Source organism: Panthera onca, chromosome F1, assembly GCF_046562875.1.
Source record: "Panthera onca isolate mPanOnc1 chromosome F1, mPanOnc1 haplotype 2, whole genome shotgun sequence".
In the NCBI taxonomy this organism is placed as follows: Eukaryota; Metazoa; Chordata; class Mammalia; order Carnivora; family Felidae; genus Panthera; species Panthera onca.
Window position 1 is genome coordinate 26,448,487 of NC_138355.1, and position 27,824 is coordinate 26,476,310.

At 43.0% G+C, this 27,824-nt stretch overlaps 1 protein-coding gene across 1 annotated transcript in view; it reads right to left on the reverse strand.

The window, feature by feature from the left end:
• Positions 1-3,769: 3,769 nt before the first annotated feature.
• CF1H1orf21 (chromosome F1 C1orf21 homolog) overlaps positions 3,770-27,824 on the reverse strand; it is a 227,372-nt gene continuing 203,317 nt past the window's right edge. The window contains exons 5-6 of the mRNA XM_060643724.3: positions 27,372-27,432; positions 3,770-4,586 (exon numbers count right to left, since the gene is read on the reverse strand). Of these exons, the coding sequence (XP_060499707.1) occupies positions 4,548-4,586; positions 27,372-27,432 (100 nt within the window). The 3' untranslated portion in view covers positions 3,770-4,547. The remainder of the gene's footprint in view (positions 4,587-27,371; positions 27,433-27,824) is intronic.

Genomic DNA, 27,824 nt, shown 5'->3' on the forward strand with positions numbered 1-27,824 from the left:
TGCAAAGGGCATAGTAATAATAAAAAATTCGGAAAATACTTGAATGACATCTTTCCTTCTTTCAACATGGGCATTTATATCGGATAGATGCATTCTGTACTTACGATACACTACTTAGGACACGAGGGGGACAGATTCGCTTCACAGGATTATGGTGAGGATTATACGAGACAATTATACAATGCCTAGCACAGTATCTGGCACAGAGTTGAGTATAATAATAAATATTAGTTTCTTTTCCTCTTTCCCCAAGATTAAGATTAGATCCCAGATAAGGAACAAGAGTCTCCTGAAAGACGTGGTATAGATAGTCTTCAGGTTTGTCACAAACGTAAATATATTCACCCACCATCTTCATTTTCTGCTGTAGCCTTTTGACCCTTTCCCAGAGACACACATAAAGGTGACTGAAGGACATATTTTCCCCTTGGAAAAACAGGTCCATTCATTGGCAAAAGGCAACCCATACAACTCATTCACAAAATTCCAAAGGTTTATTGCAAGGACAGTTGCCGCGGCGTGAAAGCCGACAGCCTTATCCAGCTTCACACAAGCGCGTGGGGGTCTAGCAGTCCACACGTGACTTCCAGAAGCCAATGTTCCTGCTTCCTGCCACCTTTTCATCATGTCTCTAAATATATATTCCCTTTCCTCGACCCGGTCTTCTTTTCCTTCTGGCGTTTCAAGCAACTTAACAAAAAGCTTTATTTCTGAGAGGTACAAAGAAATAAAGCTCTGAAAATGCCTTCCAGGGGCAGAAGCATGGAAGGCAGATTTTATGTAAAATTATACAGTGCAATCTAATACGCCTTTTTTTTTTTTTTAATTTGGGAGTTGGGAGGAGGGAGGCTGCCTTAGACACCAATCGTTTTGCCTTTCATAAAGAACATACTAGAGTCCCGGAGTCCAAGATTCAGAGTCAGTATTTTCTTGGATTAAGAATTTGATCATTTTTCTTCCTAGGAAACCAACATATTTAACGGAGTTTCTTTTCTAAGGCCAGTAGAGATGGAGCGCTCTTAAAATCCTTGCCTAATGCCTGAGCAGAATTTGTAATCAATATGCTGGCCTGCATCACAGGCTCTGAGGTAAAATTCACGAGAGGTATAATTTCTGCTTTTAGCGGGCTTATGGGAGAGTCTGGCCCTCAGAGGAAGAAAGTCTTGATGAGGTTGGGAGGAGGACAGAGGTGCAACTCAAAGCAGGATGGCATCAAATGGGGCCAGGAAGGGGGCGCCACCGTCCCTGGGCTGCTCCTGGGGGCTCTGAGGTCACAGGCGGGTCACTTCGGACTCTGGGGGCGCCCCTGACTTGCGGCAGCGCCAGTGCAGAGCCCAGACGACCTGAGGCTACTTACTCCTCCACCAGCTCATCTCATCTCTTATTCGAGTCAGAGACGGCCCGTCTCAGACCAGGGGCTCTGCAGAGGGGGAGAGACCTGTCTCCCAGCGGGCCTGTGGGTGGCCACCGAGGGCTGACCTAGTTTCCTCGTCTCTGGACTTTGTACTGTTCTTTGTCCCTAAATAGACCATAACACGGCTCTATGCTCCAGCCTGGGGCTAGCAGGCATTGCTGAGGTAAAAGCTTCTTTTGAGGTTCTCTGCCAGTAACAAATGCGTATTCAGTTATGACAGCAAGGACTCCAGAATCTTGAATCTCCGCCAACCAAAAGAAAGCAGCGCATATACTGCTGAACTTTTACAACTCCACAACTTAGAACACATAAAGCGTGTGTAATCCAGCTGTAAATCTTGTTGGCAGTCGGCCCCACCCACTGGCCGCCAGGCAGCTGGATTTTGAATTGCATCCGGCACTTGGCCATGCTATCGACTCTCTCTGCTAAAAGCTTCTCAGTCCATTTCTCATCCTTCCTTTTTCTACCTCCATCCGCCAGGCCACTCCCCTCCCTCCCTCCCTCCTTCCATCTCCCTGAGTCCTCAGCCAGCTGAAGCACTAGTTTCTGGATGATTCTTTTCATTGTATCTGAGACAATCTGCTTAATGTTCAGATACACTTGGGTGGGGGGGGGCAGGAGGGGAAAGGCAAAATATTTTTGCATTAGACCCTTTCAGAAGGCATAAAAAAAATAAAGTACAAACACAAATCACTTGACAATTTTATGATTAAAGCCAACGATGGAAAACAGACAAGCTTTGTGTGCTGCTAACATAGTCAAGCATCTCATGCCAACCCACTCAACCACCCCATTTCTCAGATCTATTTCTAGATACACCGATGTGTCTGCAGATGAAATCACGTCTGCACATCAAAGAGTTAAACCCAGGAGACAGAACTCCAGGTGAAGAGGCCCTGGTTCATGGGAACCGGCTTCTAGTTTAATGAAACACTCAGAAGTCAAATTCCCAGGACACACTTAGTTCCGTGTACATGTGTCTGATGTCAAATGTTAAAAATGACTGGAAAAAAACGATACGAGCATGTTTTATCTTTGGGTAGAAGGCGGTGATTTTCTGGGAAGACACTCTCTGAGACACCAAACAGAGGAGTCACAGGGAAGATGCTTCGTGTCAGCATCATTGTTGCCTGGTAAGAATAGGAAATCATCTAACAGTAGGCCAAGTCCCGAATGGACAGGTTTCAGGTGGGGCTCAGCAGCTCATTTACGGTGGAGGAAAACTATTTTAGTCACTTGGCCAAAACCGTACAAAGGGAGGGAACTTAGAACCCTAGGCGACTTGACTCTCTCTGCATTTTTCTGCTTGAAGCAGGATAAAAAGCCTTAAATTTTGGCTGCATCTCTATTTATGTAACAACCACAGCTGCTCCCCAAAATAGCTGCTGTCGGCTGAAAGAATTAAGGGCTTTTGTTGCTAACATTTGAGTCCATTTTCTGTAGCACTTGACTGAGTTTCCTCTCCCTCACTGTTGTGCCCCTCGGTCTAAACGGAGATAAGGACTCGCACCATTAGCACATGGATGGATTGTAAAGTCAAGGCTCATCTCCTCAGCAAGTGCAAATTCAGCTTCTGATTCTGTTCCGTGGCAGGTGCTGCTTGGCTACCCAGGACAAATAACTACCCACCTTGGGAGGGTGGCAGTGCGGCTGATAAACCCCACGAGAGAGATACACCCAGTGCTCCTTCTGTGTTTCTGTGGGACAAACCCAAACCTAGCATAGCATTTAATAGGGTGCCCTTCCCTGACAGTAACAAAGAGAACCCTCATCAAAGCTATCAAACGCGTTAAAAAAATACAAAAGTTATTTTCTCCTTTTTGATTGCTATTTACTTGTGACAACATTTGTTAAAAATATTACTTCTGTCTTCGAGAAGAGATCATTCTCTTCATATAATATGGAAAAATAAACTCTACCAAACCCACAGTCAACATTCCCCCACCACTGCCCTGGGGCTTTGGCTTCTGCATCTCCAAATACCATCACCAGTGTCAACGTGCTACATTTCCAGTAGGCAGACGCTTTGCACTGTCCTAGCCAGTGCTGCAGGTAAGAGGAGGAGGAAGTGGCAAGGTTCATGGAACATTCTGAAGGGAGAGAGTGAGGACGGAGGATGGCTTATTTGCTAACGAAATGAAAGGTAACAGGGTGGTTTCAGGCCCTCCTAAAAAGTCGAGGGGTGTCCCCTCATCTCTTCTGACCACTGACAGCCTGCTAATGGGTGGTGGGTGACGGATGGGAGGGCAGGGAGCCACGAAGGTCAATTATCAGTGTCACTGCAAAGGAGGGCTCATCTTCTGCGCCCGGGATCATCGTGAAACACTGAACTGGATGAATGGGAGAAGACAAGGATACATAAAAACAGTAAAATGTTTATTTTCTTAGAAAAAAAAGTGGGGAAGAGGGATTCAAAATGATTGTGATCACACTTCCGTCTGCATCTGAGCAAAGCCAGTGTTGCAAGCTTAATCCTTGATTAAGATCCCTAGTCAATGACACCTGCTGCTCACTCCCACGTCACTCCGGGAGTCACGTCACAACATGCTTTTAATGGATAAGAGCTTCTCTACTTCTTCTTAGCAGAGAAACAAAGCTTGCCATAGCAACCATCCCATCTCCAAAGCGCAACACTGCCAGTGAGAAGCAAGGCTCTGGACCGCTCGGGAGAGACAGGGAGGGAGGGAGGAGAGAGGGAAGGAGACGCTTGTCTTAGAAGTGGAACAGTTCTACAACAGGAGTTTGATATCTGAGTTCACCACTACCTCATCTTATAGAAAATAGGTTGGAGAGCATCTGTAAAACCAACAGTATCTTTAAGGTGAAATTGCAGAATTTTGCTGCATACCTGGACACAAGAGAAGTGAAAAGTTGCAACAAGTTTTAACTAGCAGCAACAAAGAAAGTTCGAGAACGGTTTTCTGTTTGTTTGTTTGTTTGTTTGTTTGTTTTTAGCAATATTCCTTTGCAAGTTCATTAAGAAACACTGTAATTTAATGGGGCATACGATATGGAACGATCTTCGTTTGCTATAGTGCTGTTCGTTGAAGAGAACCGACCTTTGCAAAGATTTCAACTGGGGTGTAACTTATTTACACAGTAGTAGCTCCTGGTTTGAGTGGTCGAATTGGTGCTATGTGATATCCTCTTCTTCCGAACAGTAATCTCGACCCTTGAGGGGAAAAGAGAAGAATAGCGTGTGAGTGAGACATTTAAAGCAGAGTCCGAGACAAGTTACTCACCAGCAATTTTCTCTCAACGAGTCTGTCCCCTTGGAACAGAACTCAGGCTTTATCAGTGACTACTGGGCACAAGGTAGAAAAGGTGCAAATGCTTGTTGGCTGATTTATAAATGAACTATGCCTCGAGGCATGGAAGTTTTACCAAGTCCCAAATAAGCCCTTACTTTATATTGGTAAGAACTTATGTTAGGCACATACAAGACTCAGTCTTTCACCAAGAAATTACCAAATGGACGAACCATTCAGGAGACCAAGTTCTCATGAATAAGAGAAACTGAAATAAACAATGAACAAGCCACTTTTGTCTGGGGCTGGGGCTGCACATACTCTATGGTTACATCTCCATGCCTGGAATTTAGAATTTTACAGAAGGGGATGGTATAATCCAGGGATGTCGTAGTTTTAACCCACTCCCAATTAAAACAGGGGTTAAATCCCCCCCCCCCCCACCCCGCCCCGCCAAAGATCCACTGAACTATGTATAACAGATCTGGGACTATGCTTGGTATGTGTAGGATGCAAAAGAAAGCGAAAATGCTTTTGATTCATTTGCTACCAAAACAGGTTACTTGAGGGCTTGAGGACTACATACAGTCGTTACTTTTGAACATTTTCCTCCTCTCTCTAGTGGGTTATACACTCTATGAAGGCATGGTTAGGACTGGGATTTAGGCTCCACATCTGCCCCAGCTGGGTTGTCCTGGTCAGAGCATTCAGCTTCTCGGTCTGTAATCCCTCGAGACGGCACAGGAACAAAAGTACCTGCCCACCATGAGATCACAATATCATAGATAAGGGCTTTGTAAAAGGTCATGTATTAATAGCATTTGTATCCTTCAACCTTTTTCTTTCTGAATACACACTATGCATTTAAATTCTGAGGGGATATATTCCTTTAAAAACAGATTTCTCTACTTAACTGGAACTTATTCCTGAAAGTATCTAAAACAAAGAAAATAACAATTTTGCATGAAACTATTTCGCAAACGTATTACAGGATTCTTTGTCATAATATCTGGATGCTGCAAATATTTCATATTGTCCTAATGGGTGAGCATCATCATAATGTATGACTGTATCATCTGACAGGGCAGTAATCCTGGCTCTGTGACTAGCTCTGGTGTCTTGACTGAGTCACCTCTCTGCGTCTCAGTTTCCCCATCTGTACAGTGAAGACAACTATCCCTACTTCACATGGTTGCTGAAGATTAAACAAGTTAAGAGTAGTACGGTGATGGAATCGTGTCTGGCACATAAGTGTAGTTATTATGTGTGTGTGTGTGCATGCACACAGGTGCACATGTGTTTGATAAATAACAAAATGCTGCCACACAGTGAAATCTTCGGGGCCTGTGAGGCATGGGAGGTTGCCAGCTCCCACGTTAAACGGCCCCAGATTGCTTGTTCTCTTTGAATGTGATTCACGATGTTTGGTTTCCTCCTCCATCAGATTGCCAACTCTCACCCCTGCTACCTGCAGAGCGTCTGAGCCCTGTGTCACCACCACACTTATTTTAGAAGTGGCATGAAATGTCTCCCAGGCAAAGAAACTGGGTAACCGATCTTCCTGAGAAGAGAGGCATGCACTCAGCCATCATCGCCCATCAACAGCCTCCCCGGTGACACTGCGCAAGCAGATACCATCCCTCGCCGGGACCCCGACCACTTAGGAGACACTCTGAACCACGTGTTGGGGAGCTAGGAAGGAGAACCCCTTGGGCCCTGATGGCTGGGAGTTTACTCTCCAAAGTGGGAAACAGGACACATCCAAACGTACCAGCACAGTGCTAGAAACATAGGTGATGCTCTCCACAGATCCTCAACTCATGCAGCTCAGGGAGGGTATTTGGAAATGGACACTGTTGTTTAGCTGGAGGGGAGAGGCAGGGCTCATGCAGTTTTCATCAGGAAAGGAAAGAGGACATTTCCAGTGTATATACGGACGTACACACTGTTGTGTGACAACAGGCAAATTGCTGGGCTTTGGTTTCCTGGGGATAATCATGGTCTCTGTCTCAGGGTTGTGATCAGGATTAAATGGGAAAAACATAGTGCCTGGCAGATAGTCAATAAAGGTTAGCTGCTGCTGCTATCATTGCAATCATTGTTATTACAAATCCCGAGTGTGGTCAGTCTCCTGGCAGGGGAGCAGGGACCTCCTTCCTTGTGGTCATAAACTGTGATCTGATGGGTGTCCCTTCCTCCCACCTCAGCCTTGTACCGCAGGGAGGCCAGAACCTCGTGACCTTGGATACACTTCTGTGGCAGACCCTAAGTCCTTTCCTTTCTTATACCTAAAAGAGGCCCCAAATCAAGGCAAAGCCCCAGCCAGCCAATGTGGTGTGCAGAAGGTACTTCATCCACAAGACAACTTGCGTGCAATGACAGACAGAGAGCCACACATATGTGAACGGATGTCCTCACTGACACAGCAGTGTCTCCAACTCTGTAAATGAGTTACAGGGTTAACACAGCAGAAGGAGCCTTTTAGACCCTCCAAGTTTACTGTTACCATAATGGAGCGCCCCCCTTCGAGGGACAAAACTATATCAACCGTCTATGTAAACCCAAGACTGCAATGATCACTTCCTGAACATTTTCTTCTCTGAAATTATAACCACTATGAGGAGGAGGAGGAGAAGGTGGAGGAAAATGGCAACAGTTGTTTTGCTGACATTATTTCCTGGACAAATGACACCTGCCAGGTGGGAGAAGCGCCATGTTACCTGCGGGGGGAACCTCAGAGGACCACAGACCACAGGGCTCATCCTCGTCCTTTTTGTTAGAACTGTAGTGAGTTGACAACTAACTTCAAATTCTAATCAGTTCCACTTTTGTTATTGTCACCTGCCAGCAGCTCTGAGAACCAAATATTTCATGGACAGAAAACTTGGAAATCAAAGGCACGGAGAGTAAGAGCTCCCGGAGGGCCGGCATCGTTCTAGAAGGGGAACCTGAGAACGGTTCCTGGCACATCCCACCCCCATGCGGGCAGACCTTCTGTAACATGACTGCACATCTCATTTAAATTTATAAAGAACTGTGCTAAAAAGAGAACCTGAAAACCTTCAGCTGTCAGAAGGCAGAAGTGGGAGTGAGCTGGGTTTAGAAGAATCACGGCAATTCTCCTGACCAAGGAGGCCCTTCCCCTTATGCGGCTACAGAAAGGGATGTCTGTAAAGACTGCTTTCCACAGTCAGAATTGGGGCCTCGAGACACAATTTCCACCCTTGTGCAAAGGACCCGTTGAAAGCTACGGGGAACAAGATCCCTGGGAGGAGGCTGCAAAGTCCCAACAATGCTGACAAGGAAGGCTGTTTGAAGAACCACAGAAGCATCTTGGTGCAGACTCAAAAATCTTCAGGAGCTCTTGCCTCTGGAGATTTCCCCCACTGTGCCCCTACTCTGTATGGGTTTTCTGTGTCCTCTTCAGCTGCATTATTTCCTTGGAACTTCAAGAAGTTTATGTCAACACAGAGCATACATTTCCAAGGTTCCAGGGTATGGATTCTTTGTTGGTTGAAATGTCCGGGCTAAGAATTGGGGATGTGAAGGAAAAGAGAAGGGAAAGCCATTATCCTAATTTTAAATTCTGCTAGTTTAAAGAGGGGCAGCCCAAAGAGTGAGTTCGGACCAAGGAATTGTTCCTCTGAAGTACCTTGGTCCTGAAGTTTAACTAGACAAGTGGTCAAGGGCTGGCCGTCCAGTTTCAGGTTTGATTTTATCATGGAAGTCTCTAGTACATTTCTGTAGACCTGTGGGCTTTCAGCCTAATACATGCACCTCAAGCACCTAACAATCAGCCACGAACAGAGGATTTTCCCAGGGGGGTAGATGACAACTGGATGGATATTACTGAGAGGACGCAGCAAGTCTCAGTTTCCCCATCTGTAAAATGGGGAAAGTGACCTAACATGCAGTGTTGCTGAGGGATCAGAAAACACATAAGGTGCTCAGCAAAGCTTGGCCCACGGGAAGTTATTTAATACATTAGCGCTCTTTTGATGATATTGAAAAATGAGTTCAACAGACGCAGCAGTGAATAAACTGTCTAGGTGAGAAACTGGGCCCATAGCTGAAGGAGTCATTTATACCTAGGTCCTCAAACAAGCCAGGCATGTGGGTGCTAGCCCCTCCCCCTCCATCCCAGATCCCCCCCCCCCCCCCCCCCCCACCATCAGCCCTCACCACACTCATCACTTCTCAGTTTCTGGATCTCTGCTCAAATGCCACCTCACTGTCTTCCCTGAACACCCCACCCTGTACACAATAGCCCTTCTACCTCGGCTTCATTTTTATTTATATCATTTATCATTTCCTGGCATTATTCATATATTAGTTCCTTTCGCTATTGGCTGTCTTCTTTCTTGAACAGAAGCATCAAGTGGGCAGAAAGCGTTTTACGCAGTGCTGTATCTCCAGGGCTTTTGACCAGCGTCGGCAACATGTTAGCTGCTCAGTGAATTGTGCCGCATTCCAGACAGGGAGCCTTCTTTTTGGGGATAGTTTTCCAAGCTGCCCATGAAACTGTTCAACAGCTGAACCCAAGCTCTGCCTGTTTGCAATTCCCAAAGGATGGCTTAATCCAGGCCTTTGGAATCAGAGGATAGGCCTTTCCAGACTGACAGCACACCTTGGTCCCTCGTCTGCGAATCACATGGCTCCGTCTAGATCTTCCCCCTTTTGTATGGGCGCCACTTCCCCCATGCTCTTATTAAAATGGACGCATCCAAAAAAATCCCCGGCACAGAATAAGATACCCCAGATGTACAGCACAAGATACGTAAGAATCAAGTATCTGACAAGGGGGATCACCAGAAGTGACAGACTCCAAGAGAACTGATGTGCTGAATCTTAACCATAATGTAACAGACCATCAAACTAAACTTCTGTTAAAGTTCTGGAGAGGGAAACAGCTCTCATGGAAAGAGGGAAGTAACTTATACAAAGCAATCGAAAAAGATCACAAGAAAATAAAAACAGGAACACATCTGATCATGTGGAAACAGACTTCTGCATGTCAAAAAATAACACAATGAAAAGGCACATTTCATAATGGAAAAATACCTGTAGCATACAGTGTGTAAATAAGTTATAGGAGAAGCTCCTACCAATAATAATAATAAAAAAAGGACAGTAAGAGGATATCAGTAAGAAGGATGGGTACACACTGGAAACTCATTCAGAATGGAATAAGACCAGTGAACACATAAATAGAAAAGTGGCCTGCTTCAGTCATCAAAAAATACAAATCCAATCATTTGACGGTATTGGAAAACAGTGATGCCCAATTCTTGAGAGTCCACAATGAAACGTAAATCCCAGGTTGCTGGCAGGAATGTAAAATGGTATGGTGGCTTCAAAAGGCAACTTGGTAATGTGTACTATGAGTCCCCAAAATGTTCATACCCCTTATTATAGCAATCATTGAAATCAGTATCAAAGATAAACCCCCAAATATATGTTATTTCTTTCTTTCTTTCTTTCTTTCTTAAAAACTTTTTTAATGTTTATTCATTTTTGAGAGAGACAAAGACAGAATGCGAGTGGGTTAGGGGCAGGGAGAGAGGGAGACACAGAATCCGAAGCAGGCTCCAGGCTCTGCCAGCACAGAGCCCAACGGGGAGGCTTGAACCCACAAACTGTGCGATCATGATCTGAGCCAAAGTCGGTGGCTTAACCGACTGAGCCACCCAGGTGCCCCTCCCAAATATATGTTTTTAAAAAAAATATATGCATTGTTGCCCTGGGGCTGGAGGTGGGAAAGAGGATTGACTATAAGCAAGCAGGGGGGACCTTCCTGAGGTGATAGAAATGTTCTAGAACTGGAGCGTGGTGGTGGTTGCATAATTTGGTAAATTTACTATAAATGATTGCATTGTACATAGAAAATGAGTAAGTTTTATGGTATGTAAATTATAGCTTCATAAAGTTCTTAGGAGTGTATGTATAAATATTTTCATTGCAGCATTTTTACTAGGTGTGAAAAAACCCACAAATATCCCAAGAACAAAAATGGTTACCAAGGTACGGCCCATGAACACTCTGCTACCAAACACACGAACGAAACAACAGGACCAATCACCCACCGCGTCCCACACAGGCAGGTCTTTCTTGTGCACCACTGTATTTTCACACACATTGTTCCCTTCTCTCAGACCGCCTTCCCCAGCTGTCTCCATGCAGCCACTCAGTCTTTACAGTGTTGTTTCAACCTTGTATCTACAAGTGACATTTCCCCCAGGGCTCAGGGAGAATGGGTCTCTTCCCCTCTCAGTCGTCCTTCTATCCCACCACCAGGCTTTAGGGTGATTTTAACCCAAATGTTTGCCTCCCTTACTGCAGGCAGCAGGGTGGGTCTCTTATTCACCCTTGTCTTTTTGGTACTTAATGGAATCCTTGTGTGGCCCACATCACAATGGTTATGAACACTTAGGCGTTTGGAGGGAGGCCGTGCTGTGTGTGTGTAGGCTATTAAATGATGTTTTCAGGAAGTGTCTTGGGACTTTAATAAGTGAAGGAAATTGTCAATATTTTGTGAATCCCACAAGAAAAAGCAGTCCTCTTTAACAACACAGCTGAGGGGCACCTGGGTGGCTCAGTTTGTTTAGCGTCCGACTGCAGCTCAGGTTGCTATCTCCTGGTTTGTGAGTTCAAGCCCCATGTTGGGCTCTGTGCTGACAGCTCAGAGCCTGGAGTCTGCTTCGGATCCTGTGTCTCCCTCTCTCTCTTTGTCCCTCCCCTGCTCTCACTCTCTCTCTCTCTCAAAAATAAATAAACATTAAAAAATTAAAAGAGAAACAACACAGCTGACAAAGAGTAAGGTTTGAACACAAGTATCAGCAGAGACTGGGGCACAGTCTGGTTCTAAGAACAGCCTGGAACCTAGCAGAGGGCAGCAGGAATGCATGGAGGGGGAACAAAGGCTGATATCAGAATCCCACTGTTCACTACTCATCATTCTTATTTATATAAATAATACCTATGTATAAACCACAGAAGGAATCATGTCCGGTCCTCTCTCTTTTTTTTTGGACAAAGCAAAAGCACTTTTATATTTGGATTAAAAAATGTGCATCTGGACAGTTCAATTACAAGTGCCAATAGGAACACCAGCTCTCCTTTTTAAAAAAAAATTAATTCCAGTATAGTTAACATACAGTGTTATGTTAGTTTCAGGTGGTTCAGCAATTCTATCCATTACTCAGGGCTCATCATGGTAAGTGTATTCTTACTCCCTTTCACCCATCTCCCTATCTACCTCCCCTCTGGTAACCATCTGTTTGTTCTCCATTAGAAACAGTCTATTTTTTGGTTTGTCTCTTTTTTTTTTCCCTTTGTTCTTTTGTTTTGTTTCTTAAATTCCACATATGAGTGAAATCATATGGTATTTGTCTTTATCTGACTTATTTCACCTAGCATTGTACTCTAGATCCATCCATGTTGTTGCAAATGGCAAGATTTCATTCTTTTTATGGCTGAACAATATTCCAATGTGTGTGTGTGTGTGTGTGTGTGTGTGTGTGTGTGTGTTCCACATCTTCTTTATCCATTCATCTATCCATGGACACTTGTGTTGCTTCCATATCTTGGCTACGGTAAATAATGCTACAATAAACACAGGGATGCGTTTATCTGTTTGAATTAATATTTTTGTATTCTTTGGGTAAATACCCAGTAGTGCTATTACTGGATCGTAGGTAGTTATATTTTCCGCAGTGGCTGCACCAGTTTGCATTCCCAGTCTGGTTCTCTTTTTATAATATTTAGTCAGGAGTCGTAAACTCAGTCTTTGCTGTTGTCATGAAGTTCTGATTCGAAAACTTCACAGGGGCCAGGGAACTAAATACCTTAGTGAAGATTCTCATGTTTGTAGAAAGCAAGCATTAAGCTTGGTAACAAAGGCCCATTATAGAGTTTTGTTTTAAGGAGGTTTATTTCTGTCTGGAACTGTGAGTTACACTTGTCATAAAGCAGGCTCTTGTTTGCTGACTGACTGATTGACTGACTGAGTCTCCTCTCCTTGATCTCTCTGGATGACACCAGGAACCTCTGTTAGTTTCTGGCCTGTACATTATTTTGATTCTCCTACTCCCTGTGTGCTTCCTTTATATGATTCATCTTCCTCCTCTCTTCCTAATTATGGGCATCCTGAGTCTCAGTTTCTTGACTTAGCTTTGCCCCTGACAGACTTCTACCCGGCTTTGTGGGACTGGCTTTCAGGTGCCAAAGAACACCTTGATTCGTGAAACATAATTGCCGCAACTGTGTTTTGGGGCAGAAATTCAGTGGGCCATCTCCTTGCTCTGCGCACCGTGCGCCCCCCCCGCCCCACAAGTTTTTTCCCCCAACCTTTTCCTCCAGGCATCACCATCCAGAGGCAACCTCAGACCCATGTTTCCATGGAAATTTGGACACTTATGCTCTGTCCCTGCACCAGGAATACAGGGGCAGAAAAGCTCATTCCAAAGCTAGAGCATCTGTGAATGATGAGCTAGAAACCAGAACCCCCATGATGTGGAGGAGGCAGGAGGTGGGAAAGGGAGACAAATGGAATGAAGGCCACCCCCAGGGGCTGCTATTCCAACTTCTCTCTGCGGGGCAGGGGGCCAGAAGCAGGCACCCTCCACCCCTTCCTCAGGGCTGCAAGTGGTGGGGCCTCTATCGGTCAGTGTTCCAACAGCATTTTCCCTAACAGCCCAACAACGATTTAACCACACTTTTGAGGAAATGCCAGAGAAAAGCAAGAATAATTAGCTGTGCTGTTAAAGTCTCCTCCTCCGGCTTACCTCCTTAGAAAAATCAGTCAAGGCATTAATGGCCACCTCTGTTTCTAATGAGCTTTATTCTAATTAGACTCACACATTGTGATTTCAGTTGGAAAAAAGGTCTCGTTTGTAAAGAGCAGTAGGAGTGTGACAGCTTCTGACTGTTTCTTTGACCATACACAGGAATGATCACCACGATAACAGCAGCAATGACAGCCGTCCCAGTATATCAGCTCTTCATTCCCAAGGGAGAGCGAGTATTAACTAAATGGCTGTAAAACCCCCACCAAGTGTTTGTTACACAGGAATCCTCATTCTAGGAACAAAAAAGAAGGACGTTTTAGAAGCTTTAAAGGCACATATTCCTTAAGCTCTTTCTGTCATTGGCACTTGGATGACTTCAGTGACGCCCCTTCCCCATGCAGAGGTGAGTGGGAGTTAGAATAGGGTGGGAGGTTCCTATCTCTAGGCCATTTTGAACTGATGTCCTACAGCAGGTGTTTGGTAACTTTCTCTGTGAAGGGCCAAATAGTAAATATTTTAGGCTTTGCATTCCATACGGTCTCTGTTGCAGCTCAGCCCTACTGTTGTGAGCATGAAGGCAGCCATAGATAAAGTAGAAGAATGAGCGTGGCTGTGTTCCAATAAAACTTTATTTGTGGACACTAAAATTGGAATTTCACATACTTTTTCACGTCAGAAAATTTATCCTGCTTTCTTGCTTTTCCAAACCACTGAAATATGTAAAAACCATTCTTGTTTGGTAAACTAGATTTGGCCCATGGGCTATACTTTGCCCACTCCTGTTCCAGAGAACAGAATTACCATCAGTGGCTAACACTGTCAAGGGTTTGGCCTTCTTCCTAGAAGCTCAAGCAACAGAGATAATTTCCATCTTGAGAGAAATGTCTCTCAAGATGGAACCAGAGTTCTCTTCTAAAATGTCATTTTACAAAATTGTTCTTATTTTACAAACAAGAAAAGCATCAATCAAAATAAAAATTTTGCTACAATCTATCTTCCTAATAAATTGGAGACTTTCCAAGTTTCATTTAAATTTCTGTTCATATGTTATTTTTATATAGTTTCAATCCAATGATAGACACATCTTTTTTTTGTTTTTTTTCCACTTAATGTTATCTTATAAAATTTTTTCCTGTTTTAACTGATTTCTTCTAATGATAAATAGATATAACAAATTTTTGTGGAATTCTTTGTGGAAGATTTCCAGGCCATTTGATGGACTTAATTCAAAGGGATGTCTTAGTCTATTCTCAGGTGTAAGCGTTAAGATTTTTTTTTAATGTATATATTTTTTTTTTTTTTGAGAGAGAGAGAGAAAAAAGAGAGAGAGAGAGCAGGGGAGTTGCAGAGAGAAGGAGACACAGAATCCAAAGCAGGCTCCAGGTTCTGAGCTGTCAACAGAGCCCAACACAGGGCTCAAACTCATCGACCATGAGATCATGACCTGAGCCAAAGTCGTATGCTCAATTGATTGAGCCAACCAGGCTCCCCTGTAAGAGTTAAGATTTAAATACCACCCCCTCACCTCCAGGCCAGGACAACCTATTTGGTAGATTGAGCCTCATGGGTCCCCTCTAAGGTTCACTTCTTCTAGGACATAAAGCCTCATGGCTTCTCTAGGGTTCACTTCCTTCAGGACAATTGCTTTAGCAAGTTTGGGATTTCAATCCTTATGCCTCTTGACAAAGATGTGTCTTCCAGACAAACTCTTTAGAGCTCTCTGTTCAGAACTAATCGCTTATACCCCAGAATGTACATTGAACATGGCTTGGGACTTGGGGAGACTAAGCACCCACTTCCTTTCCTTACAGCTTTTAACTGAGAACAGTCTGAAGGAGTCAGATGGGACTGAGCTCTCTTGCTGGGTTAGGGAACCCCATCATGCCCCCCACCCCCAACTGTCTCACCCCTGAGGCTCTATAGATGGTGATGGAGACTGACCCAGTCAGTCACAGATGGAGAGAGTGGAGGATGTTTGCCCGTTACTGCTCACAAGCTAGAAGACGAGAGAGAGTGTGAAAGGTGGGTTCCTTTCCTTCCTCCCTACAGAGAGGAGAGACCTTATTTGTTGGATCAGTGCTCACCACCCCTTCCCTTTCTCTTTGCTTTCAGAATAGGAAGCACATGCATTTGGCCAGGAAGGGAACCATGGCTACTGATGGAAGGTCCCTGCCTATAAAAGGCAGAAGAGTGGATTAGCCAGATATGAGCGGACCAATGAGGAATGGGTGTCCTGGGCCCAGGGACGGGGAGAACATGTCCGTGTGGCTTCCCTCCTCATTTAGGACATGGCTAAGATGGCCGAGCTGCACGCTGAAAGAGAAGGAAAAGCAGGGTCCTTGGGACTTCATTATGGATCCTGAGGGTCCCACTGGCGTGATGAACCTAATGCATTTCTTGGGAATGAGCCTTTTGCAAGGATGACAACTGAAGGAGGCCCACATGACACATGACAGACGGGGGCAAGCAGAACTGACTGGATTTGTAGGGACTGTTTAGCCTGATGCAAAGCTCTGATTAAATTAAAGATTGTCACACATTTGGCCAATTGGCCAATAAGCAAAACCATGAACAGAAGTCAACTGCATCTCTGATCATAATTATCAGAATCCTTGGAAGTTTAGTGAAGTCTAAACCAGGAGCATTTTGGGTGACTTAGAGCATTGCTTGGTGCCTGGATCTTAGTGCTTCTTGAAGCTTTTCTTCTGCTGGGATGCAGTGGAAGATGTGAGCAAGGCCAGTGACCAGCATGTAGTCAGACTTTTTTCCACCACATGTTTTGTCACATATTCCTGTTTTCATAGGCTTCTGTTCATTTTGAGAAATTTAAAGGACACAGAAAAGTAGAAAGAATGTAACAAACACTGTATTTCTATCATGTGGACATAAGAAGCAGTGATATTTTGGGGCGCCTGGGTGGCTCAGTCGGTTGAGCGTCCGACTTCGGCTCAGGTCACAATCTCACGGTTTGTGGGTTCGAGCCCCGCGTCGGGCTCTGTGCTGACAGCCTGGAGCCTGCTTCGGATTCTGTGTCTCCCTGTCTCTCTGCCCCTCCCCTGCTCATGCTCTGTCTCTCTCTGTCTCAAAAATAAAGAAAACATTAAAAAAAAATAAAAAAAAAAAAAAGAAGCAGTGATATTTTGTGACATTTGCTGCTGGCTCCCACCCTCCCGGATGGAAGTGCCACCCAGTCCTGGGCTCCTTCCCCATCCCCAGGGGCAAGCAGGGTCATGGGAGTAGTATGTGTTCTTCCAGCCCATTTCTGATACTCTAGTGTTCATACCATATTCCTACTATATCAAATAAATTATACTTTATATGTATATGTATGTTTAAACATAGAACAGATGTAAATACATTCCAGTTATAAATATATCATGTAAAAATATACCATACTAATGTGTGCATACACACCGTGTGTGTGTGTGTGTGTGTGTGTGTGTGTGTGTCTATCACTACATGGTATATAGCTGGTGCTTCATAAATACTTGCTTAATGCCCATCTATAAACAACATACGGTATTTTCACTTTTTTTTTGGTTAAAGTTTATTTTTGAGGGAGAGAGTGTGAGCAGGGGAGGGGCAGAGAGAGAATCCCAAGCAGGTTCCGGGATGTCAGCCCAGAGCCTGATGCAGGGCTCAAACCCACAAACTGCAATATCATGACCTGAGATGAAATCAAGAGTCAGATGCTTAACCGACTGAGCCACCCAGGCACCTTTATTTTTACATTTTTAAATTGGCATCATATCATACCATTTTCATCATTCTGCATATTCCTCTGTTCACTTAATAATACGGTTTCATACTGGCACAAAAACAGACACTCAGATCAATGGAACAGAATAGAGAGCCCAGAAATGGACCCACAAACATATGGGCAACTAATCTTTGACAAAGCAGGAAAGAATATCCAATGGAATAAAGACAGTCTCTTCAGCAAGTGGTGCTGGGAAAACTGGACAGCAACATGCAGAAATATGAACCTGGACCACTTTCTTACACCAGACACAAAAATAAACTCAAAATGGATGAAAGACCTCAATGTAAGAAAGGAAGCCATCAAAATCCTTGAGGAGAAAGCAGGTAAAAACCTCTTTGATCTTGCCTGCAGCAACTTCTTACGTCTCCAGAGGCAAGGGAAACAAAAGCAAAAATGAACTACTGGGACCTCATCAAAATAAAAGCTTCTGCACAGCAAAGGAAACAATCAGCAAAACTAAAAGGCAACTGCAGAATGGGAGAAGATATTTGCAAGTGACATATCAGATAAAGGGTTAGTATCCAAAATCTATAAAGAACTTAACAAACTCAACACCCCAAAAACAAATAATCCAGTGAAGAAATGGGTGAAGAATAGGCACTTCTCTAAGGAAGACATCCAGATGGCCAACCGACACATGAAAAAATGCCCAACATCACTCATCAGGGAAATACAAATCAAATGAGATACCACAATGAGATACAACCTCACACCTGTCAGAATGGCTAACATTAACAACTGAGGCAACAACAGATGTTGGCGAGGATGTGGAGAAAGAGGATCTCTTTTGCACTGCTGGTGGGAATGCAAACTGGTGCAGCCACTCTGGAAAACAGTATGGAGGCTCCTCAAAAAATTAAAAACAGAACTACCCTACAACCCAGCAATTGCGCTACTAGGTATTTATTCAAGGGGTACAGGTATGCTGTTTCAAAGGGACATATGCACCCCAATGTTTATAGCAGCACTATCAACAACAGCCAAAGTATGGAAAGAGCCCAAATGTCCATCGATGGATGAATGGATAAAGAAGAAGTGGTATATATATATAGTGGAGCATTTGCAACTACGTGGATGGAACTAGAGGGTATTATGCTGAGTGAAATTAGTCAAAGAAAGTCAAATATCATATGACTTCACTCATATGAGGACTTTAAGACACAGAACATATGAACACAAGGGAAGGGAAGCAAAAATAATCCAAAAACAGGGAGGGGGACAAAACATAAGAGACTGTTAAATACAGAGAACAGAGGGTTACCGGAGGGGTTGTGGGAGGGGGGATGGGCTAAATGATAAGGGGCGTTAAGGAACCTACTCCTGAAATCACTGTTGCACTATATGCTAACTTGGATGTAAATTTAAAAAATAAAATAAAATAAAATAAAATAAAATAAAATAAAATAAAATAAAATAATATGGTTTCAAATCTATCAGTCCATATATATACCTGATTCATTTCTTTTGAACTGCTGTATAATATTGCACTATAGATTCCTACAGTTCAGTCTATTCATTCTTCTAGAGGTGGACACTTAGGCTGCTTCCAGTTCATTCATTCTTTCTTTTTGCTATCAAACACAGAATGCTTCAGTGAACTTTATTGTACAGATGTAAAAATAATTTCAAGCATGCAGACCCAGAGGTTTCATTGATGGTTTTTATTGGTTTGTATTAATTGTACTTCTTTATATATTCCAGCTACAGATCCTTTCAATGTTTTAAGTGTTACAATTATATTCTAGGGGTGCCTGGGTGGCTCAGTCGGTTGAATGTCTGACTCTTGGTTTTGGCTCAGGTCATGATCTCACAGTTTGTGGGTTTGAGCCCCACATCAGGGTCTGCACTGATAGCATGAAGCTGCTTGGGATTCTCTCTTTCTCTCTCTCTCTCTCTCTCAAAATAAATAAATAAATTTTAAAAGCAAATATATTCCAAACTAGTTCACTAGAAGGTCTAGATTTGGGGATTATGAGGGTCATTCATAAGGGGGGCACTGATCCATGATAATTACCTGGATCCTTGTGCCTATTTTCAGTTTGTTAAGAACCCAGAATGGAGGCAGGGTATGATTAAATATCTCCAAACCTTCAGCAACTAATTTTGGGAATATGAGTTTAAAGAATTTTGGTATTCCTCTTTTGAATCTGTTTAGGGAAATGGGATTAAATGAGGGTAATCTAGAATTGTCTGCTCCAAGAATGCCTTCTCTAGGAATGAAACAGAATATGTTTCCACTCAACAGAACTTCAAAGAGAGGAATAAATATCCATAAATGACAAGATTATCTCAGAATAAAACTTTCAAGAAATATACAGAACATAATATGCTTCATAATTCTTTCCCAAATGATATAAATGGACATATGTCATTCTTTGCTACAGAGGGTTCATAATACTAGTGGGAATTTTAAAGAGTTGGGGGCAATCTAAAGTTCCTTTTAACTTGAAATTTTATGCTTCTAGAAGTTCCCTAAAGGCAAGAATCCAACTTTTAAATTATGCACCTCCTACTGGCCCCTGACTCATTTCTGGATCCAGAGAACACATCCCAGATATGCTCATCAAATGAATCAAGAGAAGCCAATCTTATCATTTTAATGATTTCTGGGGAGACCCCTTTTCCTAACTTATTGTAATTTTTGTTGCTATCACAAGCATTTTGTGGCAGGTATTACTATTTGCAAAAGCAAGTTTTTAAAAAATCTGTAAGAGTTAAAAAAGAAGGAAACTTCCAGACACGAAAAATATATATAGGGATCCAGCTGTACCCAGGCCACTGACTCACTGACTCATTCTGTAATCACAGCTCAGAAGCTAGCACGAGGCTATTTAATGGCTCTAAAAATGTTCACATGAATCTAATTCCTTAACATGTATATACCACAGGAGGCAGGCCGGTCAGTGCTATGGAGAGTGCACTAACACTCTACCTATAAGGAGAGACATCTCTACCATAGGCAGGCACTTTTGCTCAAGGGAGATTCAAGCTGTTAAATTCTGCATTTTTAGTTTCAGGTTTAGCCCCCTCGCAAACCCCCTCAATTTCAACAAATAGCCTTGATGATGAGGATACAAACAACTTCAATCAAAGTAAGAGCTACTGATCACAGCGCGCATTTCAAACTCTCAGCTAGAGACTCTTTGGTGAATGATCTTCAATTTCCCAGACAAGTTGGTATTATTATGCAAATTTTTTGGTGGCGAACCAGAGGATCAGAAAGGTTAAACAATTAGCCTGGGGTCACACAGCTAAGACTAGAGGTCGCCCTCAGATCTGGCCCAGGTTGGAAGCACAGGTTCTTTCTCTTACCTGGTGCTGCTTCGTTCCTCGACCTCTCTCAGTCCAGGTCTTGGCATTGTCCCCGCTGTCTACCTGCTCTGCTGTTCTTTGTTAAGAACACTTCCAATCTTGCTGAGCCCTCTGCTGGAGGAGTCTGCCTGACCACACCTCCTTCCTTTGTAGGCTTTCACTTCTGCTAAGCCCACTTGTCTTATTTGTGCCATGCTCTCTCTCATTCAACAAGATTAGTAAGTATCTGTTCAGTCCCAGGCCCTGTGCTAGGTTCTGAAGAAACAAAGACAAATGAGACCCAATTCTTATCCTAAGGAAACTCCCTGTTTAATTCTTTGAGTCCTTTTAGAGACTCGTACACAAAAAAGCAGCAGTCATAGAGGTTGGCACCCTCTCTATCTCAGCAAACTCTCTGCAGGGCTAGGACAATGCCCGCGGCTGCCGAACGCAGTGAGTGGAAGGGCCATGGAGAGGAAGGGAAACAGCCTGAGAAGAGGACAGAAAGGAGAAACCGAATGGGCACAAGGGAATGACACATACCAGTGTCACCGTCTTTCTGTTCTGAATGGTACCTCCCCTGGCCTAAGTACCGCACCCACAGCAACATGACACCAACCACGGATCGCGCCGCACATTACCGTGGGGTTCAGAGCACTGCTGGCCACACTTCATTCATTAAAATGGAATGGTTCTTATTTGCATTCCTGTACTACACTGTTCTGGACTCTGAACTCTTCTCCTCGGCTGCTCCCTAAAGAGCCAGGCCGACAGCACCTCAAGAACTCTCTGAACATCAAGCCCTCCGGAGAAAAGAAAGTGAGCAGAGACTGTGTGTGCTGCATGTCTTCCAGATATGTCGCCTCCTTTCTCTTCCTTGGCTGCACCGTCTATTACTCTCAGCTACCTGGGAGCGCTAGGATGGGAGCCCAGAGCGTGCGCACCCTTTGCCAGTGGTTCCTACACCAACATCATCACCACGACTCTTCAGTACGGAGAAAAACAAAACAGGACTGAGTCACATCCTTACCCTTGTAATTATAGCTTTACATTGGCTGATGTATGAGGAAAGGTACATACAGGAGAGAGAGCAGAAGAGGCAGAGGGATGAAGGGAAACACAAGGAAGGGTCTGGTTATTAGCAAAAGCAAGGCCACACTATGCTTAGCATGGAGCAAGAAATTGTTTACTGAAATGCTACTGGTAGCCCAGCCCACTTCCAAAGTATACGTGCCAGCAAGGGCCTCTCCGCCAGTGTTGAGGGCTGTTGAGGGTCTTGGTTGTTACCAGAAGTGAAAGTGAGAAGGGAGGTACACCCTATGATTTCCTCTGCACACATGGGCAGGCTGTGCCACATTCCTGAGGATTGGAGACAACAGTCCCATGTTTCTCAACTAGTGGGCACTGAGGAGGCCCTCAAACCCACCACCAAGGAGTAAAACCTGTCATCAGCTGCGCCTCTCAAACATTGTATGTGATTCTACAGCAGCTGTGAGGTCACACAGTCTACTCAGAATTTGTAATTACAAGCCAGACCCTGTCTTCACCGGGTGAAAAGCAAACACCTTCTGATCAAGACATGGTTCAGACTGAGCTGATGTAATATTAAGAGGAGGAGCCCTGGAATAAATTGATAAATGCAGACCTGCTCTCTTACCAACTAGGTTAGTTTTGGGGCCAAGGGAATCAGGCCACTCCAGGAATGCAAACATTTTCTAAGTGTGAATGCCTTTTTAATAACAGATGTACAGGTCTACAGATGAACATCTTTTAAAATCAGCTGATTTTAAATCGCAGACTGTTCTTTCTCAGACATTTCCCTAAAATGCTCCAATGAATAGTGCCAGTCAACGGTGGTAGTCTCAAGCTCACACAGGAATAAGTGAGACGACACACTAGGTATGCTGGTGGCTCACCCTTGGGGGTGAAGTACTTTCAGCTACTTTTGAGAAGAAGGAAGGAAAGTACGAAAAAAAGGAGAATGTCTTTGCATGGGAATTATCTGCACTCAGTTTTCTAATCTTTAAATTAAAAAAAAATTTTTGTTAATGTTTATTTATTTTGAGAGAGAGAGAGAGAGAGAGAGAGAGAGAGAATGATCAGGGAAGGGGCAGAGAGAGGGAGACACAGAACTTGAAGCAGGCTCCAGGGTCTGAGCTGTCCACCCAGAGCGTGACGTGGGGCTCGAACTCACAAACTGTGAGATCATGACCTGAGCCAAAGTTGGATGCTCAACTGACTGATCGACCTAGGAGCCCTAGTCTTCTAATCTTTAAAACCGGATGCCTATATGGATCATTGCTGATAAGATTCAAGGGTGCAAATGGGCCCCGGATTTGAGGGAAGCACATCAATCATATGCATCATAAAGAAATCCACAGGTTCTTGGCCTGGGGCCCAGGGATAGGCTCCAGGGAACTACACAACTCTGACATTTGACTTAAGAAATTAGTGTATATGATATCATGTGCATTAAAAAAAAGATGTTTATTCTGAGAGAGAGAGGAGAGAGCGAGTGTGTGTGTGTGAGTAGGGGACGGGGAGAGCCAGACTCCCAAGCAGGCTCCATGCTGCCAGCACAGAGCCCAACATGGGGCTCAATCTCACCAACTGTGAGATCATGACCTGAGTCAAAATCAAGAGTCTGATGCTTAACCAACTGAGCCTCCCAGGCACCACTAATGTACATTTTTATAGGGAGACTCTTTATCACTTTTACCAGATTCCAAAAAGATACTCACCACCAACAAAGTTTACAATTTTGCTTGAGAAAAACTAACCAGATGCAAGTGGTAGTGTACTGAGATATTCTTTATTTAATATAAAGGTGTTAGTGCGCCTGGGTGGCTCAGTCGGTTAAGCGTCCGACTTCAGCTTAGGTCACGAACCCATGGTTTGTGAGTCTGAGCCCGCATCTGGGTCTGCACTGACAGTGCAGGGCCTGCTTGGGATTTTCTCTCTCTCTCCCTCTCTCTGCCCTTCCCTCACTCTCCCTCTCTCTCTGTCAAAATAAATAAATTATGTGTGTATATATATATATATGTGTGTGTGTGTGTGTGTGTATATGTATATATATATATTATATAGACACCCAGAGGTGTCTCGCGGGGGCGGGGGGGGGGGGGCAACAGACTCCTTGGTCATCAGCTATTCTTATATCCTCATAAAGCAAATATATATACTTGTTCTTGCCTAGAGAAGATACTATAATTCCTATGAATACATGTATTTACTTGTTTTGCTTCTAACAATTAAACCCAAATGTATAGAAGAAAGCATATCTTAAAATCTTATGTAATCTGTATTTGGTAGTATACTCAGAATCTCCTCCATGGGGCCAACTTTTAATAATCTAGATACCTTCTTTCTCCTCTAAATACAATGAAAAACTAGAATTTAAAATCATTACCTTGCTCTGCAGTAAACTATCATTTTCTCTAAGTTGCAAAATTAGACAAATGTCACCACTTCACATAAGGTTCAGGAGTCTGTGAACTGTCAGGCAAAACAACTATAGATTCCAATGGAATCAGTTAGATATCCGTGTAAAAAATAATGAGGTAAAAACAAATGAGGTGCCCCTGTTGTTTCAGAGGATTTTTACTCTCCAAAAAGGAAATGCAAAAGTAAATCAATCAAACAGAGCTCTTTGGAACTCTCCCTGCTCTCTGTCAAAAGCTCTCCCTTGGTTATCTCCAGATGGAGCTCAGCGTCCTGGCCTCCTACACACCACCAGAGCACCTGAAATGGTACCAAGTGTCCACGAAGCTGTCCTGATTGCCTGGTTAACGGACCTCAAGTTTTAATAACTGACCCCACAGACACCTGTGTTCAGAACAGGAGGACCTGGCTCATAGTGACAATTGTGTGCTGATGGCAGAGAGTCCGATGTGGGTTCAGCTTGAACTCAAGGCACGATGAGATCACGACCTAAGCTCAAGTTGGATGCTTAACCGACTGAGCCACCCAGGTGTCCCAAGTTAGCTTTTTTAAATGTATTTTTGCAACCTTCTTTTCTTTGCCACCACTACTTAGAAAATGCTGGTCCAGCTGCGGTGCAAAGGTAAACTGCACCTCGGCACCATGATCACCTCTGAATGAGAGCAGTCCAAATTTAAGTTTCACTAGAAATATTATACCACCTAATAGTCCTAGTTTATTTTTTTAAAGTTTATTTATTCATCTTAAGAGAGAGAGAAGACATGAGCGGGGAAGGGGCAGAGAGAAAGGAGACAGCGAGAATCCCAAGCAGGCTCCGTACCATCAGAGCGGAGACCGATGTGGGGCTCGAACTCATGAACCACAAGATTATGCCCGGAGCTTAAGTTGGAGGCTCAACCAACTGGGCCACCCAGACGCGTCCCTAGTTTTTTTTATTCTAATGGTACTTTTACATCTATCTTGAGAGAGCAGAGATTTCTTCTGGTGTCAAGAGTTGAAGGGTAAATTGAAACCACATCCTGCAGACATTCAATAAATACAAAAGAAGAATCAAGGAAGAGCAGGTTTAAATCTCCCCACATTCAGTCCATTTTACTTCTTATCAGTTTAAGAAAGAAAAAGCAATTTCTGGACATTTTGAGAGAGATTAAATCTCAAAACTCAAGCTCTCTTAGAATGACTCCAATTTTCAGCATGAAGCTCTGAGTTTTTTTGTTTTTTTAAATCAGCCCTAGGAAACCTACAGAACAGATCTGAGTTGCATGTATAGTTAGTTGTCCCCATGCTAACTTGTACCAAAGAAATATCTAGCAATGGTGAAAAGTCAGGAGAATAATTTGTAAGAACCCAACTTCCAATTTGGGCTATATAAAATATGGTGAGGATTGTATTAAGCCAAATGCATATATTAAGGAGGAACATTTTAACTTTGGAGGCTCAATGGTCAAATAGTACACGGAACAGCATGTTCACAATATTCAGAAGGGTGGATTTTAGATAAGAGGGAAGAAACAGGAAAGCTTGGTTCAGAGCAGACAGAAAATTCCACTAGACATCTAGAACTGGGTGCATGTCACAGGTTATATAAAAGCTCTTCTTCAGATATAAATGTATTTTATAGGGAGAATACTGTTTATGTTGAGTCTACAAATGTTCCTTTGTCCAGGGACGGTTCTATCCAACAAATGATCAAGTTATGCACTTTGCTTTTGTTGTGTTAGACACGTCATTACCCTGGATGCAAAGGGAAAAAGGGAAATTGGATTTCAGATGGAAACAATGAATTCCAGTTGTGAGTGCAAGGAGGTAGAATTTCTATTATGGAAACACACCAGAAAGGGATTAGGTCATCTTAAATGCCTTGTCAGGGTTTGTAAATTTTGTTTAAAAAGATAACTTACTATTCAGGTTTTGGTTTTTACAGACTAACTCTGACTACTAAGATCTTTTTATTGCCAAAAAGCTAGTGGAGGAAAAAAATCCAAATAAACTGAGAAAGAAAAGATCTTCACCATTACAGTGGGAATGAAATATTTATTTTATGCTTTTCTTTATTAAAACAAATGCTATTGACACCTTGAACAGGTTTTGAACCAATACATGAAACTTGGTAATTATTCCCAGATGAAGTTTTCAATCTAAAAAGTCATATGTGAGCCAGGATTTCACTAATAATGAAAAAAAATTACATGCAAATCAGTATTTATGTATAGCCAAGTGATACTATGCATTAAAGTACCATTTTAATTCATCACCCATCTCTACCTTTCACATTGGTAACATCTGCTGGTCTTGTAATGGTGCATTAGAAGATTATACAATTATTCTTTAAGGAGGTCCATTTCAGAATGGGGTCTGCTGCTGAAATACTGGTGAATTTAAGCCCTTCTTCATTATTTTCCATTGAGTGATATGTATCATAACTTAGGAATTTGTGAACAGATGCTCAGATAAAAGGGCCACAAAATGTAAAAAATAAAAATAAACATGGAAAAAATTCAAAGGCAAAACTGGCCCATGACGCCTTAACCACAGTTGTGCTATGTTCTGAATTTAGGATTGTACTCTTCTTCAGAACAAGGTTTTCAAATGACAATACTCAGATTTATAACTTCAGTATTTAAATTCACCCCCTGCGGTGATGCATTTAAATTCTGCAAGTCTGCAAGTAAGCCTTTAATTGTTACCATCTTCCATACTTCATTCAGTTGATTAGCATATGGCACTCTGAGATCCTAAGTATGGGTTCAATTTTCCACACAGATCTTCTTGTCATTGTAAAACGCACACACTCCTAGAGAAGCAACTTGGGAGTCTCGGCTTTGGAGTGAGGCAGATGTGGGCTGAAATTCCAACTGGACCACTACCAGCCTTGCAAACCTTGGTAAGTTATTAAAATATTATGAGCCTTAGTTTCCTTGTCTGTAAAAGGAAGATAAAACGTGTCTCAGAGCCATGTTCCTGAGGTCGGTATTGACTGTAACAGGTTTGCGATGTTTGTAGGAGAACTCAGAGCAGTGTCAGGTATACAGCAGACATTCCATAAGTTCTGGCAGGTACTAAGAACCTTCTTGCCTGCAGTCTGAAGCGAGAGCAAGGCATCACGTGCAGACAATGTGCAGTGAGAGCAATGTTCTGTCTCTAGGCAAAGGTTCTTACTAGCACTGCTAGACCCTATCTGGCCCTACACACTTTAATTAATTAATGGTCAACAAGCCGAGAATCTTGGATGCTCTGGTATATGCTAAACATTCTCACAGTCACATTTTGTGTGTGAGGCAGGGGGAGGGGGCTTCTTTTGTTTTAACTCTCTACCCATACTCTTACAGGAACAGCTTTGCAACATAGAAACCAGAACATTATTACCTTAACTCATGAGGCAGTTAGCATATTTCCCTTGAAACAAGGAATTTATTTTTACTTCTTACCTTTTCAATTTTTTCATCCAGCATTCTGAAGAATTCTTGTTGGCTTTCAGAGATGTGCATGCTAAAAAAAAACCAGAGAGTAGTTAAGTGTGTATTTCAATGTTTTCTTAAACCCAGCTTCCTCGAATGAAAAACGCTGAGTCCCTAGACTTTGAGGCAGACATTTATTTATTGCCGACTTTTCCACTGAGATAGTCTGAAGTCATATTAAGGATAAATGCCATTACAGTAATCCTCTAAATGTGTTGCATAAAAGTCTACAAGTTCCTATGATTTAAGGAATACAATTTCTTTTCAACGTACATGTTATTTATAGTGATGTTACTGGGAGGTGTGTGCCAAATGATTTCTTCAGATACACATTTGTTAAAAAAAAAAGGCGTAGCCAAGCAGTACATGGCATATTTCACACTGTGTGTAACTGGAAAAAGAAAATATATCCAAGTTGTTATG